Raw genomic sequence first — 19,822 nt, forward strand, 5'->3', positions numbered from 1 at the left:
ATCACTGACCGCAAAGTCCGCGTCATCATTGCCCATCGACTCCCACTCATCCTCTAGGCATCTTCGCAATGGTGGTCCATTGCCACGATGACTCCATGTTGTTCTTGAACCATTATCCCTACCTGACCAGCTAGTGTTTGTAGCAAGACGTCTCCCCCTATGTGATCCTCATGGTATGCCTCTCTTTTCCTTTCCCATATTTGCAATCTTCCTGATCTTATCAAAATTTGGCGGATTCTTCAGGCATGTGTTCGCATAGTGACCATCTCTCCGACGCTAACGCGACTTTACAGCGTATCAGGTTAGGACCCTTTGACTCTAGTTGCTGCATACAAATAAAAGAATTACCAATTAAAAATGAACAAACAGAAAAAGGGTGCTAGCAGAGCAATGCCCACCCCTGGTACTCGATGTATGATTCGTTGTTGTATATGTTGTTAATTTGTATAGGCAGAAAGTGAGTTGCTTATACTACCAAGATAGTAAAGTTTTAACTGATGATGATGTGGACACCTCATTGGTTGTGATCCAATTGTATGTGCATTCCAATAAATGTTTGACTTAGTACTAATGTCGATATTTATAAACACTGAGTGAACTGTTCAAACTGCATAGCTAGTCAAATTTTAACTGATATCCAGGTGGTGGCCTCATGTGTTGTGACTCAAATGTTTAACTTAGTACGGATGCTAATTTTGTATAAACACTGAGTGATCTGTTTTAAACCTACCAATCCAGTAAACTTTTAACTCATAGCTACGTGGGTATTTCATAGGATGCGATAGAACAGAAATGCTTGTAGTTGAATAAAAATTTAACTGAATACACTATAACCTGTTAAAAATTGTTGCAAAAAATCAACTATAAAGGAAAACGGAAAAAATATGCTCATATCGTCACCTGATGCGCCCTTGCCAACCGACGTAGCACGCTTGCTTTTGAGCTTCCTTTGTGTTGATTCATCCCCAGCCATTGATGAAGATGCTCCACCACTAGCCACAGGTTGAGTCAGCACAACCTCGCACTTAGTTTGCAAATCGACGAACCTAATCATATTCACCATAGCCGGCATTTTCCTAATGACCTCCATCGATGTGCCTCTAGATTACCAAAGAGAATCATTAGCAAATAACCCTAGGTTGTGGTTAGAATGAGACGAGAAAATAGGAGCAAATGGACATAAAAAAATAAAATAAGAAGAAGAGATTGGGTGGTGAAGGATATCGAGAGTTACCTGCCGGCCACCTTTGTGGGAGAAAAATCATTGGGAAGCAACTGCGGCAGCACCGACGATCCACAAAACTGACTCTATGATAAGAGGGGGTGGTGCTCGCTGTCGACGGATAAGAAAATGAAATGCCTAGAAAAGATGTGCGTGGCGATAACTATGTGTGTTATGATGTGACTATACCTTGAAGATTCGTCGTCATTAACTCTGTAACTGACATAAAAACCAACATGAAATTAATATCCCACATCTGAGATCGAGTTAAAAAATAACTCACTCAAACAGATAGGTCATATACCCAAAACACACTGTGTCGTATACGGTATGAGCTAAAAATAACTAGCTTCGAATTTAGTATCACACATCTGAGATCGAGTTAAAAAAAACTCACTCAAACAGGCACGTCATATACCCAAAACACATCGTGCCGTATATGGTATGAGTTAAAAAAATAACTAGCTTCGAATTTAGTATCCCACCTCTGAGATAGAGTTAAAAAATAACTCAGTCAAACAAGCATGCCATATACCCAAACACACTGTGCCATATACGGTATGAGTTAAAAAAAATAACTAGCTTCGTGATGGTGGTGTGTCACGCGCCATGTATTATGTAGAGCGTGAAGCGCCATATAGTATGTGTGTGTATGTTTGTATATGTAATGTTTATATGTCTAAAGCTTAAGACCTCCCCATGCACCACACCTGCTCGATGGTACATCCTAAATGATAGTGGTTGAGAGTTATCACTACTGAGCTTGTCAAACCCGCCAAGAAGCCCTGATTCCTCAACATGCCAAGCGCACATTTCCATAGAGAAAGCCTTGTGTGCCACATCTGCACTAAAAAAGATGCCTAGCTACCCTATATTCACTCAAAGCATGGTTGATGCCCAAAGGTCACCCATTGACCCTAAAGCAAAACCCTTTAGAGAAGACTAGTATCCTCCCCCTTGCGATGAGGCTCCTCACGGCCAGAGTCTGGAAGCAAATGACCATTAATTAAAGGGGTTCCAAGCAAGAGGGAGAAGGCCTAGGCAGCTGAAGGAAGCCCCCCACTCTCTATCATGCAGGTCACATTTCGTGGCATTGCTCATCATGTCATCGTTCAAACCACCATGCAGCTTTCTGGTCAATCAGCACCACTAGCGATCGTGCCACTCTAGCGATCTCACTACCAATATGTATCCTACCAGCCACATGACCCATGTTGTGCCAATGCCATATGTTGCACCATCCTACAAAAACACCTCTCACACCACCTATTGCATAGTCTCACCATCAACAGGACCAATTGTGCCACCAAAGTTATCTTCAACATCGACCACTGTACCAAAACCACCACACTTGTCACCATGGAGAATCTCACCGTTGCCAGATCCAGTTAGGGGGATTTAAATCTAGCCATCCCCACCACCTTCGATTACTTATAGCCTCACCACAACCAACACTACCGCTACCATCTGCTTTGCCATCACATGTTGCCACTATTGTGCTCGTGAGCCTAATGTGAGAGTTGCACTGAGTGTTCACTGGATAGATTCACCCACAACATGGACCTAGTGCGCCACACCACTGTGCTCCCTGCTAGTAACTCGGCGAGTGACGCCACTATGGACTCATGTAGAACTACACCATATCCATCATGGCATCACCATTGCGACCACCTCGAAGTTATAGGAAGTGATAGACAATACACTAGTCGCTACCATAACTGCCAATGCCTAGGACTTGGCTACTAGATCGGAGCTTGGGCCACCACTGCCCTAGGTTAGGGGAGAAGGTGCCATCTCCTTCATTCCCATAGTGTGGTTGTTAGTCGGCGGCCGGTTCCAAGATGGCGAGAAGGGAGGAAGGTGTGGTGAGTTGGGTCACCTTGAGTTACCTCTCGGGGGGCAACGTGATGGGCAGCCAGTACGGATTTCTATAATAGACCCAAATTTGTAAATGACACATATTGTCTAATTGTCTCTGTCACCATATTGTGGTCTTTTTACACAGACGTCATACCCTTCTCCACCGAATCAACATATTCTTGACATATCTCAAATTAGGGGATACACCTATATATATAAATGTGGTGATCATAATTCAAGTGATCCTAGCATGAGATCTTTGAGCTATGGCTGAAGCTGTAGAAAAATAAATGAAAATCTCAAAAGAATTGTAGATAAAACCCTATGGTTTAAAAGCCAAAGATAAAGAACATATTATGATGAAAAAACCTAAATATCAATCCTAACAAAGTTTCAATCTTGAAATTTTGGCTTATGCATCAATCTAATACATTGGCATATCCCATTTGTATTCTCGAATCATAACTCAATATAGCAATTTCAAAGTAGTGTACTATGGCCCTGTTTATTGCCGCTTTGGATTGTTGTAATTTGAATTATTGAGTTAGACTGTTACTTTCTCTATTTTATATTATAAAACTTTATGGATTTGTCTAAAATTATTAATATATCAATATATATGTGTATAAATTATAGCATACATATGAATTTAGGTAATGTCAAAAAGTCTTATAAGGTGGAACGGAGGGAATATAAACTATGAACTGTTTGTTTTTTTCTGAAGTATTAAAGACCTAGGTTAACATGTTTGTTAGGCTAAATTCTTGGATCATAACTCAATACAACAACTTTCAAGTAGTGTACTAAGGCATTGTTTATTTCCGTTTTGGATTATTGTGGTTTGTATTATTGAGCTAGATTGTTATAAACTATGAATTGTTTGTATTGAAGATAGATAAGTAGGTTTGTTAGGCTAAATTATAGAATATCCTCGAATTCTTTTTTGTCTGTATACAACAAATACGAAATTTTTTTAGTTGCTTTATTTTATTTATTTATTTATTTATTGCCATGGTTCCTTTTTAGGCTGTAGTTCCAAAAACATCACATCAATTTTTTAACATTAAAATAGAGCATTAAAAAAAGATTAATTAAAAAACTAATTCATAGTTGTGGAAGGAATCTTGAGACGAATAAGTGCTACAGTAACCAATATGTGCTAATGACGGCTTAATTAGGTTCAAAAAATTCGTATCGCGATTTCCAGCCGAGCTGTGAAATTCGTTTTTTCATTCGTGTCCAGAAATTTCTTCCGACATCCGGTTGAACGTTCGATGTCAAATATCTCCCCAAAAAATTTGCCATCTAAACATTACAAATCACCGGCAAAAAAGGCCACGCAACAGCTACTCGCGTCAAACCACGCTGCCGCCCCCAAACCCCACTTCGGCGGCGCAATGGCGGCGCCGCCGTCGCGGCCGCCCGCTCTTCGCCGTCTCCTCTTCCTCTCGCTTCTCCTCCTCCTCCTCCTTGCATCCCTTGTGCGGGCAGCCGTGGCGGCAGAGGAGGGCGAGGACGAGGAGGAGGTGTTCACGGAGGAGCTGCTCCTGCGCCCGCTCCCCGACCGCAAGACGCTGGCGCACTTCCACTTCCGCTCCTCCGCACCTCCCTCCGCCGCCGCGGGCCGCCACCACCACGTCTTCCCCAAGGCCATCGCGCAGCTGGTACGCTCCTCCCCTGCCCTGCCCCAGTAGATAGATCTCGCGACTGCCGCTGCACCTAGGGAGTTAGGGTTCGATGGCTAGTGCTTGTTCGAATTGGGCGTGCAGCGCTGTAGAATCATGTGATAGAGCAATTAAGCTCTTTTGAGCAGGAGAAACGGTGGATGTAGCAACTGCTGGGGATCTTTTCCACTTGAATTGGACTGGTTGAGGATTTCATCCATTATGTTCACTATCTCAAGCATAGTTTTTTTACTGAAGCACTTTTTTTATGTTGTATAAGAATGGTGTTTTGGATAATTTTGTACTCCAATCTCCTCGATCTGTCCTGATGTTTGGACTTTGGGTCTTATTATATGAAATCCCAATTGGATAGATGCCATTATGAAATCGCCATATGTTGTCTAAATTGCAATGTTTAGGTCAACAATTGAAACTGTTGGTAGTATGAATTGGAAGTCAGAACCATAAATTGGTATACAGAAAACGTGTCCTACACAGCGCTGAGAGAGCTAGCATGTCTGGCTACATACCTGGCTTAGTCTTGCAAGTTAACAAATTGAACAATGTTTTTGATCAATGCCATGATGGACATTTAAAAAAAAAAACTACAATCTTTAGTGCAGATTTTGTGACGTAAATCATCCTTTTTTCCTCATAACTCCACTTTATAATATGTAAAACAAGTCTTGAGGACATTTTTTTTTATGGATAAGATAATACTGGATCATTGCTAATAATAGCTGGAGCTAAAATTCTGAAATTTGATAGTAAGATTTCCTTGATGTGGCCATGCTCTCTAAATAATCAACGTAAATATTCATTGATATGTCTTCTTTAAAAACCAGCCTAAATAGTTTTGTTCCTCCTGCCACATCAGAAGAAATGATCCTTTATTTCTCATCTGTTTAATACTCCCTATGTCCCAGAATATAAGCATTTCTAGGAATCAAATTTTGTACCACAATAAAAGCATTTCTGCGCTGATTCTCATGATTTCAATCATTCCAATGACTCTAGAGCCAATCGTATGCTTAGGAAGGCAATCTCATCAGTTCAAAATTTAAAAAGTAACCACTAAAGTGACCAAAAATGAATCTTTTGACATCTCCTTAGTATATGCTAAACAACCTAGAAATGCTTACATTTTGGGACGGATGTAGTAACTTTCTACTGCCTTGAGTGAATGTCCTATGTTACTGTTAACATTATGCTGCATTGTAAACCAGGTCCAACAATTCCATATTAGTGAATTGGAGCTATCTTTCACACAAGGTCGATGGAACTATGAGCGGTGGGGTGGATATGATCCAATGTCAACCAATTATGCAAAGCCTCCAGGTGTTGAGCTGTGGGCAGCTTTTGACCTTCCTTTAGGTGAAATTGATGCCACATGGAAGAACCTGACACATACGCTCTCAGGCTTGTTTTGTGCATCCATCAATTTTTTGGAATCATCCACTGCATTTTCTGCTCCTCGTTGGGGTTTTAAATTGAATGAAGGGAATCTAAGATATGGTGCATTGCCTCGTGAAGCTGTGTGCACTGAGAATCTCACACCTTGGTTGAAACTTCTCCCGTGTCGTGACAAAGCTGGGATAGCTTCTTTGCTTTACAGACCTTCAATTTATAAAGGATATTACCATTCCCAAAAGCTGAAATTGACATCATCTCAATCGTCTGGTATTATTATCGATCAGACCCTGACAGTTGTTCTGCAGCCAGATACTCTTAGGGGTAAACAGCTACATTCTACTGATGGACAAGAAGCACAATTGCAGCCCAGCTGGTCCATAAAAGATCTGTTTAACAGGAAATTATCTGGAAAGTGCCTCATTTCTAAATCCAGCAGAGTATTTGTAGAGATTGAGAAAGATATAGTTGACAAAAGTGATAAATCTGGAGCTGAAGCTTCTTGGACTAATGAACTCTTTGTGCTGTCAACTGCCCCAAACAGGGTATTCAAGGAGTTAAAGGACATGGACACTCAACCTTCTTCACTATATGTATATGATGTTAGTAACTACAATAACGATAAGCCTTTGGATGTTGGCATAACCTGGAAGCTTCCCCTCATATGGTATTGTACCCCTGCACCATATCATGCAAACAGATTTCTTATGGGTAGCGGAAATGAAAGAGGATCGATTGCTCTGTCATTTAGATCCACCAATTTGCGTAAGCAGGTATATGGAAGCTCAAATGATTGCTCAATAAAAGCTGTAGTTTTCCAAGTTGTTCCATGGTATGTTAAAGTCTATTATCACAGCCTGCAAATTTTCATTGATGGGAACAGTAAGGCTATTTCAGAAGTAGTTGACAAGATTCATGTCACTCCTTCAGTAGACAAACTATTGCCTGGTAGTTTAGAGATGCTACTGAGATTACCTTGCAGTATGCAATCAGCTACCCTATCATTGGACTTTGACAAGGTTTGTTCTGCTACTTAAATTACTTGTTTGCCCATTGTGCATCCATCACTGGTATTCAGAACTATATGTTTTCCTTGGTTTATGAAAATATTTACACAAGCATACATTTTCAGGGGTTTCTGCACATCGATGAATATCCTCCCGATGCTAATCAAGGATTTGACATCCCATCAGCTTTGGTTACATTTCCTGAGTTCAATTCTAGCCGAAGTTATCCTGAAACTGATACACTGTTTATGTCACCTTTGCTACAAACGTTCAAGGTAGATATGTTATGATATGTCAGATCAGAAGCAAAAACCTTTTTTGACTACTTTTTGAGCTGAGATATCCTGATTTATTACTTACTCATTGATATATTATTATATCTTGAAGGAAGATGGTGTGATCAAGTCATATACAGAAGTATTGCTTGTTCCCTTGACAACTCCTGATTTCAGCATGCCATACAATGTTATCACCTTCACATGCACCGTCTTAGCACTTTATTTTGGCTCACTACTTAATGCTTTGAGACGAAGAATTGGTGAGGAAGAGATGGAATTGAAAAAAGCAGGTAATTTGCTTACTCTATTCATTTGCTTACCTTTTTATGAGGCCCTTGGTTCTTGTGTTCTTTGATCTGGTTTACTATGTCATTTACTTCGATGTTCAATATCAAACGTAAAGTTACAAGTTAGTGGCTTAGTGCTCTATCTGGAGAAGAATTAATATCACGGGGGTGGACAATGGTATGCATAAGTTTTTGCATATGACTAGATCCTAATTTTAGTGTTTTACTGAGAAAGTTCACATGTGAAAGTGATATGAGTTAGTATGAGTTCTTTCAGATATTAAGGCAACTCACACATGAACTGCAAAAACAATAATTCGTAATTAATATGAAAAATTACATTTCATGCAAGAGATACAGAGACAAATAATTTGGTTTTGTGCTATTGCCCAGTAATAATGTAGTACTCTTGATAAATTTAGTGTTTTTCAAGAGTATTTATTTTCTTTAGCATTTGCTGAAAATTCGAAAAATTGTTTTGAAAAGTCCGGCAGATTAATACAGTTATCAATCGTTCTACTTCCTAGCTTAAGTGCTGAACCATACACTGCCATGTTTTTATCCTAGTTCTTTGCTATTTTATAGTAAGTACTAGATGATGGCTTCTCTGAATTTGTATATTAGATAGAAATAAATCAACATGACGTGCTTATGAAAACAAAGAGAAAATTCCTTCTATGCAGTGGAATGTTGTCTCATTCCCTTGCCATTGAAAAACTTTTCCTGAATTCCATTTTCATCCCTTGCGGACTACAACTGTCCATCTCCTGTCACCATGCTGACTAAACCAGGAAAAGACCAAAACACTTCTTCCTCTCCTTCTAGCTTCTCCTCTCACCACTGGTGCTGTCGCTACCTTGTTCTCTACCATGCCTCCTGCTTCTTGTGTCGGGATGCTGCCTGAACCCTGTGTCCTGCCCCTCTTTCACCGTCTTCATTGATCTCCACCTAGTAGACCACTGGCATCACCAAGATGGATTCTTGGACCATAATCTCTACCTGCACACTCCTTTCTGCTGTCCCAAACCTTTGATTCCCACATTGGACATAGCAGACACCAGAGTCAAGAAGAGAGAAAAAAAATCCTCATGTCCCCCTTGGCCTCAAGACCAGTGCCGATCGATATCCAATGAGTTGATTGTAACAAAATTTGACCAATTCTACTGATTGTACCCAAACCAGATGGATTCTCATCATTAGCAGAGTCCAGACAAGGCCAGAGATAAGCATGAAGCCCTTCACTCATCCATGCCAGTAAGCATCCAAACAACCACGAACCCTAGGATTTTTCAGTTTTGCGAAGTGCTGGACCTTTACACTGCCCCCCAGTAGCGTCAACCTCCACCAAGTTGCTTCTCTGCAGCCAGCAGCAAAGAAGGGCAACATCACTGGTTACCAAAAAAAACACATGTGCATCTAAGGGGTAATGGCAACTTATGTAATAGTCTTATTGGAAATAGCATACAAGAGATACAAAAGTCTCCTCAGTGTAGAATGGAAGAGAAGTTTTTCGGTGACAAATAATTCATTGAGATTACTCATTGGCACAAAAGGGATTTTCTAAAAGAATTGAAGAAAACATGTTTTACAATCGCTTATGTTCAGGTTCAGGTGATTACATTTTTTGCTGTTTTAACAGATGTCTTTTTAATATTGCATGGTCTAGGAAATTTAAATTTGGCCATTTAATCTTGTAGTATATAAAATTACAGCGTTCTCTTCTATCTGTTCAGTCAAATCTTCTCGCTCCTTTTGATTTGATTTGAACCATTCTCTTTGGATACTAGAGTTGCACTTCTGTAGCATGACCTATAATTTTCGGGATGTTTTTCTTGGATTCTCTTTTGGCTCTGTTTTCAAGATTTGTTTCCTTGGTCTTGTGATGTACCACAGGAAACATGAAGAGATAAAGTGGGTTATAATAGTTTATCTGCCATTTTTTTTTTGCCGGAATGACTGAAGGAGGTCATTTGATGTATTAAGATAGGAAGAAAAGTTACAAGAAAATATTTTTTGTGCCAATTTTTTTTAAGTATCGACTATTATGTTCTTCCATTGAGCCATCCATCTGTTTGCTTGTGGCACTGGATTGACAGTGGTAAAGAAGAAAATATTTTTTGCTGCGCCATTGACAGTGTCATCTGATTTATTTTCGTTCTTGAACTGATCTTCATACACTTTTTACACATGAACAACTACTTCAGGCTTTCACAGAATTCATTATGTATTATATCAACACCATCATCGTGTTGCTATTTTACCACTAGTGTAAATTTAGAGGCTTCCCAGATTTCTGAATTTTACCTAACCAAATCTCGATCTTACGGCAGCTGCAAAGCGCGGGCTGATTCCTCTGTTGATAGCCAAGCTAAGGGGGAAGAAGCTCGACCCGCCACAACAAGGATCTTCACCTACATCTCTGGTGTCAACAAAGCTACTACTCAAGGTTGTATTTGTGGCGGTGGTAGCTGTTGCATTTCACTACTTGTCCAACAGTTAAAAAGAGGATATGTGCCATTCTGTACAATTTTGAGCAAAGTCCAAGACCACGGCTGTAGATTGTATCAACCTTCTTCTTCTTCTTTCTTCTTTCTTCTTTCTTTTAGGGTATGGGTATATTGATCTTGCCTGCTGCGCAATACCAATTCTGAGCCATGTCTAACTGGACTGTTAAAATCGACAGCAGATGCCATCTCGTCGTTGTATTATTAGTTGTATTGTACCCACTAACCCACATCTTTGCAGCAGGTAGTTAATTTGTGCATCTTTGCCAGAGTATTTTACTGTACTCGGTGAGTAATTTACGGTGCAGCACGTGACGATAAGTAAGATTCGCTCTTGTGAGATGGTGCAGCCGCTTACCCGCAGTAGAAAAAGAGTTGTTCTTTTTTTGTCAGCTCGTTTTCTACTGTTCACCGGCACATGAATTCCATGACCGGTTGCTTTTTTAAGAAAATTATATTAAAAATAAGAGAAATGTTTGAGATTTTTATGTAAGTTGATTTGTTCTAATACTCCTTTTAATTCGCTTTGGTTCGAGATTATCACCTACTATTGTTGCTCACGCATTCTTGTCACCGGCACATCATTTATGCCAGCTAGGGCCAATTGAGATCAACAGAGAATGTGTTGTATTTGTCTTTCGGCACTGCTGTACCTACGATGATGTACGACTAAAAGTATACAATTAAGTTATATAACTTATGTACGATTAAAAATATGTAACCAATCAATTAAAGAGGTGGTATTGCATCCATAGATCAATTTAGTCATGCGTAAGTCTTACAACGTTGTAGTATGTTTAGCAATTTTCATTGTCTCATTGGATTCTCTTTGGTAGATTTAAGGTGGTGCAGATAAGCTCGACATGACACTGAACAGTGCAAATTTAAGAGACAAAGTCGCTTGGACACTGTTATTAGGGAAGAAGATGTGCTCGAGCCTGTATGCATAGAAAAATGTACTTGACTTAATTAACTATTGCTTGAGCTCCCTCATGGCTGAACTACTGCTGTAGTAAATCGTCAATTATGATAGAAGAAATTTTAAGCCATATTTGAATTATGCGGACTGACTAATAGCACGTGATCGAAAAGCTAATACTAACTAGAAGTGGCGGAAGTTAAACAAAAGTAAAGTCTATTCGTTTTGCTAAGCAAAGTTTAGTTCGGTCGCTTCGTTAGCAAAAATACTAAACTTGACTGATTCGTGCAGTGTATGTCGGTGGTTGGAGAATCCTCACTTCGTCTAGCCATTTTCTCATGTTCTGCAAGGCTCTCGTTTTTTTTTTCTGGGAAAGTTAAATGATATATTTATAAAAAAATAATTTATAAATAGTCTTTTATATATGTATTTTTAATGATCTTTAAAAACTGAAAAATATAATATAATAAAAACTTTAAAATTAACTCTAAATTTAAAAATTAAAATTCTAAATTTTAACTTATAAGTATAAATAAAAATAAAAAGATAAGACTAATAGTGTAGCCGCTATGTGGAGGGCTGAAGAATTTCATGACGTTTGTTATAAAGAAAAAAAAATCCTGACAGCCTGATCTGCTCATAAGTTACAAGACCATCCTATATTCCTATCTGCTAATATCTTGCACTATATGGGAGCTTCAACACAACTCTAAAATAGGACCATGATATGAAACGGCAGGGGCCATGAGCCATAGTGGCTTATGAGTTCAAAGAAATATATATATATATATATATATATATATATATATATATATATATATATATATATATATATATATATATATATATATATATATATATATATGAATTTATATTAGTACTTAATTCATGCAATTTCATATTGTTATAGTCATTGAATAGATTACCCTCAGTTGTTATTAGTCTGCGCAGTTGCGCTTTCATGGTATCAGACCCCTCACACGTGGTTATAGGAATACCAATAGGTTCGAGAAAAGCTATAATTGTTGTTCATGTCGGCCATGCCCGATAGTTTATTTCTTCAATATATTCAGTTTCTATGAACTCGATATGACATTGTATTTGTCGAATAAAGTGTATTTGGAGCCAAAAGCCAAGTGTAAACCACTAAACTAAATTAACTCCGCCAAATTCGGCTGACATAGCAAGATTTGAAAACATGTTGACCATAAATATAAGAAAAAGGGTCATTAGAGCATTTCCAACAGTGCACCAAACAGGCTCCCAAAGTGATTTTTTTTATTTACTTTAAAAACAAGTGTCCAACAGAGCCCAAACTTGCTCCTAAAATATTTGCAGTCCCAATCATAGCCCAAAAGTGAACCAGATCTAGGGAAGCAATCTACGTTCCCAATCGGTCATACTTCAGAAAGGGGCAGCGAAATAAAAAAAAAAGTAGAGAACGACACGACCCTATCTCTGCTATGACGTCGGGTAAAAAAAGGAAGAAAACAACCCTTTCTCAACTAATTTGATTGATTTGATCAACTAACTATTTTTAGGACTTGATTTTTGGACTTCTATTAGAGTAGGGGGTATTTTTTAGACCCATTATTTTTTAGAAGGCCTCCGATACCAGATTTTTAGGACTTAATTTTTAGCCCTCTATTGGAGATGCTCTTAGTGATGGAGCCAGCGGTGCTGTCGAGCTTAGGCAACTAATGGAGTTATTTAGTAACAAATTTTTATAACAATTATATCTAGCCGAGATGATTACGGTGAAACCCGGGCAGCCGCCCAACCTGCTAGGGAGTTGGTTTCGCCGCCACTAGAGGTTGTAAGAATGCGTGAGGGAAGAGAATCTCAAATCAAGGTTAACTATAAAAGGTTATACACAACAAATCATCTTAATTATGATGTTGTTCGAAAGGGCTATTGTAATTTTCTCATGTAAAAAAATAGGTAAGTATATGGTGGAAATTGCAACTTTGGTGAAAAGCATGCAAACAACATCACAAAAGTTCTCAAAAATTCTCAAAAAAATTCATACACATAAGTAAGATGATATTTATGAAAAATTGAAAGATCAAATTTGACTTTTTTGTGAGACATAAAATAAGAAATAATGGAGAAAAACGAGGAATATGGTTTTTTTTCAATAGCCGTTTGTTAATTTTATTTCTCAAAAAAGAAGTGGCCATGCAATTTTGTGTAGTTCTCTAAATTCATCTATGTATGTGTGGTTTTTTTGAGATTTTTAAAAACCTTTATATGAGATAGTTTCTAAATTTCCACCTAAAAAGCAATTTCCACCGCACATTTTCCAAGTAAACAATGCCAAGTGGGATAAAACACAATGGTTAGGGCATTCAATTTTTTTACCACTGCTATAGTATCCGTTTACATATTTGACACTCGATGTCTCCATGACACATGGGTTTGGAGCCTGTATGTCATAGATACACCGGTTAAATGTCAAATGTAATATTAACAAATATTTTGTTTGTTCCACACTATAAGACTGTTGTCCTTGCCTAAATTTATATATGTGCTAATGAATCTAGTCGTATATACAAAATATATATCTTAATATATAAACAGATTTAGATAAACCTAAAAAATTTTATAATATATAATGGGCAAAGCAGTTAATTAAATATCTCTACTACTTTAAAAGCAAAGTCGTCCTCCTTACTCTCCCTCTAGGTACAATGCGTGTCCCTCGCACCTAGAAAAAGAAAAAACAAAAAGAATGACTCACGCACCTAGGAAAAAAGAATAAAGAAAGAAAATAAACACGCATGCAACGAACCCACCTGAACACCAATAAAAAAATCAAAAGAAAATATCAATGCAACAACCTCCACGGAAAAAGTAAAACAAAACAAAATAAAATCCACACTTAAACGCACACATGGAAGAGGAATATCAGTTGAAGTCCTCTATTATTGGTGGCATAAAATTCTACATATATTTTTTTTCCTTTTTAATAGAAACAATAGGATTTCCCTATTGTAATTATTCTAATATAAATAAAATAAATATGAATCTACAATCACTTGGTTTTACCTGATTTTGCTTCCACCATTCATCTAATCTAAGAAGACCAGTTCTCTATCAATTGGATATATATATATATATATATATATATATATATATATATATATATATATATATATAAAATTCTGCTCATATAGTCGAAATAATAATAGTAGACCATATGAATTAAGCAAACAAAAAGTGGATAAGTACCAGAAATGCAATTTTAGATTTTACACATTGAGGGCATACTCTCTCTATTCTCTATTGCTGTCAAATGTTGGTGTCTACCCTTCTAAAATCATTGGTCTCACGTAGTCAGCTTAACGTTGCACTTTCTCGGGCCACTTCAAGAAGCAATTTAAAAGTACTTGCTGCGCTAGAAAATAACAAAGATATAAGTGTTGTTGACACATATACCAAAAATACTATGTATAAAAATGTGCTAACTTTCTAGACCTCTTCATACAATTGCTTCTTTGTACTAAGAAATTTTATTGTAGTATCAAATGAGATATGTTTATATAATTGTACTAAGAAATTCTATTGCAGTATTAAATGAGATATGTTTATATTATATAGGTTGTTTAACTTATTCCATAGTAGTATGTATGCATGTGAAATATTTTATATATTATTATTTTTTATTATATGTTTTCCTCAAGATTTATCAAGCTTATTTATTGTTGATATACTGAAAATAAAATTTATACTTTAAGCTAACTATTTTTTTTGTCAAATATCGTTGTGAAGCACGGGCGGGTAACCAGTCAGGTGAAAAAAGCCGGATAAACCACGTCCTTGTCACGTGCCAGCTCTTTGGGGGCAACCCCCACCACCATCTCGCATCACGTGCGGTGCTACTGCACACCGACACCACGGGCCCACCCGCAGTGACACCGGGCTCTCCCACCTGCCGCTCCTCTCGCTCCAGATCTGCGTGCGGCTCCGCGCCTCTTCCAATAAAGAGAAGACACCCCACGTCGCGACGCCGGCGCACGCGCGCGCGGCCGTCGCGACCCTTCCCCCCCTCCTGCCTTCTAGATCCTTCTCCCCATGCGGAAGAAGAAGGCGGCGGCGGCGGCGGCGCCGGTGCCGGAGTGGCTCAACAGCCCGCTCTGGTCGGCCCCGCCGCCGGCGCCCGCGCCCCCCGACCCCTACGGCGCCGACCTCTCCCCGCCCCCGCCCCCGCCCCCGCCCACGCCCAAGCCGCCCCCGCCGGCCGCTCCTCCGCCGTCGTACGAGCAGGCCGTGGGCTCGTCCAGGAGCGGGGAGAGGGAGGAGGAGGAGGACGGGGGTGGGGCCGCGCTCCGGGCGCACCTGCTCGCCGACTTCAAGCTTGCGGTGGGGTTTCGTTGCGAGGGTTCCCACTTCCCAGTTGGGGGTTTGGGGATTTTGTTTAGCTGATGGTTGTTGGGTTGTTTGGATGCAGCTCTCGAAGAAGGTGGTGAACATGGGGGAGCTGCGGAGGCTCGCCTGCCTCGGCGTGCCCGATGGTGGCGCCGGTGTTCGCCCTCTCGTCTGGAAGGTCCTTTCCGCCCGCATTCTCCTCTGCTCTAATCTGATGCTGCGCTGATTTCACTTGCTTCTCATGAATACTTGTCGTGGACATGAACAGAAGTACAGCACAGTGCAGTCTCATTAAGACGAACCATTTCCAGCATATTATGGGAGCGATTCTTCTTCCAATATGCATGTATATCTGAAAGGTGTCTAGTTGAGAGAACATAGCGATCCCTTTACGCATAGTAAGCCTGTACAGTAAATTTGCCTAAAATGAACATCCATCATTTCATAGTTTAAACTTTTAAGTGCCTTAAACTACCTATGACATGAAAAAAAAAAAGAGAGAATTGGTCTGTATTGTAACTCATGCACACTTCTATCCTGTTTGCAAATTCCTCATATCATGCAATCACATGACCACTTCAAATTGCGCTATTTACCAAGCTAATATGTATTGAATAAGTATGGCTTTCAACTATAACTAACCTGGCTTTATTGTGCTATATCAAATTTAATGCCCAAGTTGTATAGGAAAATGACCACTTTGGGTTAAATAACCAAGTAGTAGCTTTTAATGAGAACTGTGCTATGTGGTAACCTCCATAGTTCATACACAAGAAATTTATTCGATTATATTTATAGTGTGCAGCTTCTCTTGGGATATTTGCCAACTGAACGCGCTTTTTGGCCTCACGAGTTAGAAAAGAAGCGAAGCCAGTATAGTGCATATAGAGATGAATTTCTTCTAAATCCTGTAAGTTATGGATTGCCTCTCTATGATATCTACTAAATTATCAATGAGGATAAGATATACTTGTCCAAATGGCATCTTTATTATCCTCTTTAATGAAACTTTAGCTTTGTTTGGCAAAGCCAAAATCCTGGTCCATCCCTAGAGATTTTGGCCTTGCCAAAAAGGGCCTCAATTGGTTATATATGAGTACACTGACATTTTCTTTCGACCAGTCAGAAAAAATACGAAGATTTGAGGAGTCAAAGTTGTTAAGGAAGAAAGAATTAAATAGTGACAACATTGGCCTTCTACCAAGATCCAAAGTTACTAATGAAGAGCACCCTTTGAGCTTTGGTAAATCTAGCTTGTGGAACCAATACTTCCAGGTATTATTTATTACCAACTTAAGTAAATCTGCAAGACATGTGAATTGTTGGGATTGATGGTTGCCTTGGTTCCTTCATGCGCCTTAAGGTCCTTTGAAGGGTTAAATTGTGTTGAATTAACCACAACACTATAATATGTTTACTTTATGGAATCATTTTAGGCTGTGCTTTTCAGTTGTTTGATTGTTGATATTTTCAGTGGGTTTGTGCTTGTGACTATGCTTATATGTAGAACTCTAGATAGGGAACCTTAAGATGTTTTGCCCTTCTGATTATAATCATGACCATGCTAACCTTTCTAGTTAATTTCTGGTAGGTACAGTTTCCTGTTATTGTTGTTTTTCTTATCTGGCTGTGGTATTTTAAATACTATTGCACAGTGGGTTTGTTCTTTTCACTTGGGTTTGATTTCGTCTTGATCAGTATGTTGGGGTTAATTGCATTTGCTATCAAGCTTTGGAATTGCATGCCTTTTAACCTGAACTAATTTTGTTATAACACCTAACATTTATCTTCTGTCCAGATGTCAATTACTAAACATAGTTGTTCTGGAATGGGTCACAAGATTTCAATTTCAATTTTTATATTTCTGATACATGTAAATTCAATCCAGGAATCAGAAATCCTAGAACAGATAGACCGAGATGTGAAGAGAACACATCCTGAAATGCCCTTTTTCTCTGCCAAGTCTAACCAGGTTTCACTCCAGTGCCTTGGAATTTCTTATTTCCATCTAAACTACAAACAATTGTCACTTGGACTAATTTTTTCAAACACATTTCAGGAATCTCTAAGGCGTATTCTCATTATCTTTTCAAAATTAAATACTAGTATAAGATACGTGCAAGGGATGAATGAAGTTTTGGCACCTCTTTTTTATGTATTCAAGAATGACCCTGATGCAAGCAACTCGGTATGTTCTTCCACTGTTTAATACATGTTTCTCATGAAGAAGAGTTATTAGCATTTAACATCTAGGATAACAGTATATTCTGTGTGGGGGTATCAAGATTCAAATCTATCTGCGTTTCCCTCTCTTGCTCATTACATGGAACAAATAAATTTATTGTGGATATTTTGAGTTTTTTTAGAAGACCAAATGAATTATTTTTGGAGAATTAGACTAATAGTTCATTTGTATGAATATTAATTCACAACTGGGTTTGTTTCATGAATGGTTCTGAGATGTCTTCATTAGCTGAATTATTCAATTTTGAAATTACAGGCCTCGGCTGAAGCAGACACTTTCTTTTGCTTTGTTGAATTACTCAGTGGCTTTAAAGAAAACTACTGTAAGCATCTTGACAACAGCCAAGTGGGTATTCGATCTACACTTTCAAAGTTGTCTCAGCTCTTGAAGAGACATGATGAAGAGCTATGGCGACATATGGAGATCACTACAAAGGTAGGAATTAATCAGTAATGTATTTCAGACAGCAAATATACTGTAGCATGCGGAATTGCACCAAGAAAAACTTGTCATGTTATTTCTCCAATAGCTAATATTGGATGCCTTAACCATCCAAAATGTCACATATTTTCCACTTTTCTACTTACTGGCTTAAGTAAAGATGCTAGCATTACCACTGGAAAGGAACTGGTCTATTTTCTCACATTTTACAGTTAAAGTTGCTCTTATTTCCTTGTAAATTAAACAGTAACATATTGTTTAGGTTTATTTTCTGACAAAATACTAACGTTGATAGCATGCTATATGGTTGTATTGGGTAAATATAGTTGCTTTAGTATGTCACCCCTCTATTGTTGATATTCATGCTTGAATAATGAAAATACAGGTATACCCACAATACTATGCGTTTAGATGGATCACATTACTGTTGACAATGGAGTTCAGCTTCAATGTGTGCATTCACATTTGGGATGCTATTTTGGGTGATCCGGAAGGCCCTCCGGTATGTAACCTCTTGACTAAGCCTCTAAGCTATGTTTGCAGTCATGTTACTTGCACTAATTCAGGGGGTCAACACTTTGCATGTTCTTGTGCAGGACACCTTGCTGAGGATATGCTGTGCCATGCTTATCCTTGTCCGGAGGCGCCTCCTTGCTGGAGACTTCACTGCCAACATCCAGCTTCTGCAACACTACCCACTGACTAACATTGACCACCTCCTTCACATTGCTAACCGACTGAGAGGAAGCGTAGCCAGCTAGTGATGCATTTTCTTTTTCTGCATAGTTGTACCTTAATCTTTGCCGTGTGTGTTCATCTGATCATATTGCAAGGCAAACACAACGGTAGATAGCTTGAAAGTTAGGTGGATGTGCTTATCCCATTTTGGTGTGGGTGTGTGGCTGGATGCATTTCTTCTTGTGTTTACATAAGAAACATCTCCTCCCTATGGAAAAAAGGATCAGTTTTTCTTGTTCATATGAAAAGTTGTTGTTTGATGTGTTACCTTATAGACTAGAGAGATGAGGGGGGACTTAGAGACTAGTAGGAAAGAACTATGGTTGAGCACCTCATAAACAAATCAATAGTTTTTAAGAGCTTTAGCCATTAGTTATATCTGTCAATGTTGGATAAAAATTCCTGCTTCCTCAAAAGTGTTCTTGCCTTCTTGGTCTCAGTTGCGTCTGTAACCGAAATATGTACTGTGGACTTTGAGAAAATCAGGATGAAAGTTGTAGACTTGAATAAGAGTTTCTTTAAAATTCACATTTGTACTAATTTTTTTACTTGTAAGGAATTGCAAATACTCGCATTCGTTTAATTTTACTGGGTATGTTGACTTTAATATGGGGTGTGATGGTTGTTTTGTGTGGCTGTTATGCGATGCGTTGCATTACATTACGTTGGCAGCCAACTAACCGCCATTATGGAGAACTTTGATGACAGCGGCCATATGATCGTTAATGAAAAATCTAATGATAGTTCTTTTTGGTTGCTGATGAAGGCTGATAATTCTTTTGCGAACATTATTTGGCCTGAGCCTTTGAGAAACTTGGGGAGGTCGCATATTATTAAAAATAATAGTTCAAATTTGTAAAAGTGTGAGCTACGCTTCAA

The 19,822-nt window shown here is 38.7% G+C and overlaps 2 protein-coding genes across 2 annotated transcripts; both read left to right on the forward strand.

Moving 5' to 3' along the window:
• The first annotated feature begins 4,416 nt into the window (after positions 1-4,416).
• LOC102712483 (GPI transamidase component PIG-T) lies at positions 4,417-10,567 on the forward strand. Its single transcript, XM_006663379.2, has 5 exons — positions 4,417-4,746; positions 5,973-7,175; positions 7,289-7,438; positions 7,551-7,731; positions 10,059-10,567. Exons 1-5 carry the CDS (start codon positions 4,480-4,482, stop codon positions 10,226-10,228), a joined length of 1,971 nt encoding a protein of 656 aa, XP_006663442.2. The 5' UTR covers positions 4,417-4,479; the 3' UTR covers positions 10,229-10,567.
• Positions 10,568-15,225: 4,658 nt separating this feature from the next.
• LOC102712762 (TBC1 domain family member 13-like) lies at positions 15,226-19,530 on the forward strand. Its single transcript, XM_040529185.1, has 9 exons — positions 15,226-15,513; positions 15,602-15,697; positions 16,325-16,429; positions 16,642-16,794; positions 17,408-17,491; positions 17,579-17,707; positions 18,020-18,199; positions 18,591-18,707; positions 18,802-19,530. The coding sequence occupies exons 1-9, from the start codon at positions 15,226-15,228 to the stop codon at positions 18,964-18,966; spliced, it is 1,317 nt and encodes a 438-aa protein (XP_040385119.1). The 3' UTR covers positions 18,967-19,530.
• The last annotated feature ends 292 nt before the right edge of the window (positions 19,531-19,822 follow it).

The sequence above is a fragment of the Oryza brachyantha genome, chromosome 11 (assembly GCF_000231095.2).
Source record: "Oryza brachyantha chromosome 11, ObraRS2, whole genome shotgun sequence".
Taxonomy (NCBI): Eukaryota; Viridiplantae; Streptophyta; class Magnoliopsida; order Poales; family Poaceae; genus Oryza; species Oryza brachyantha.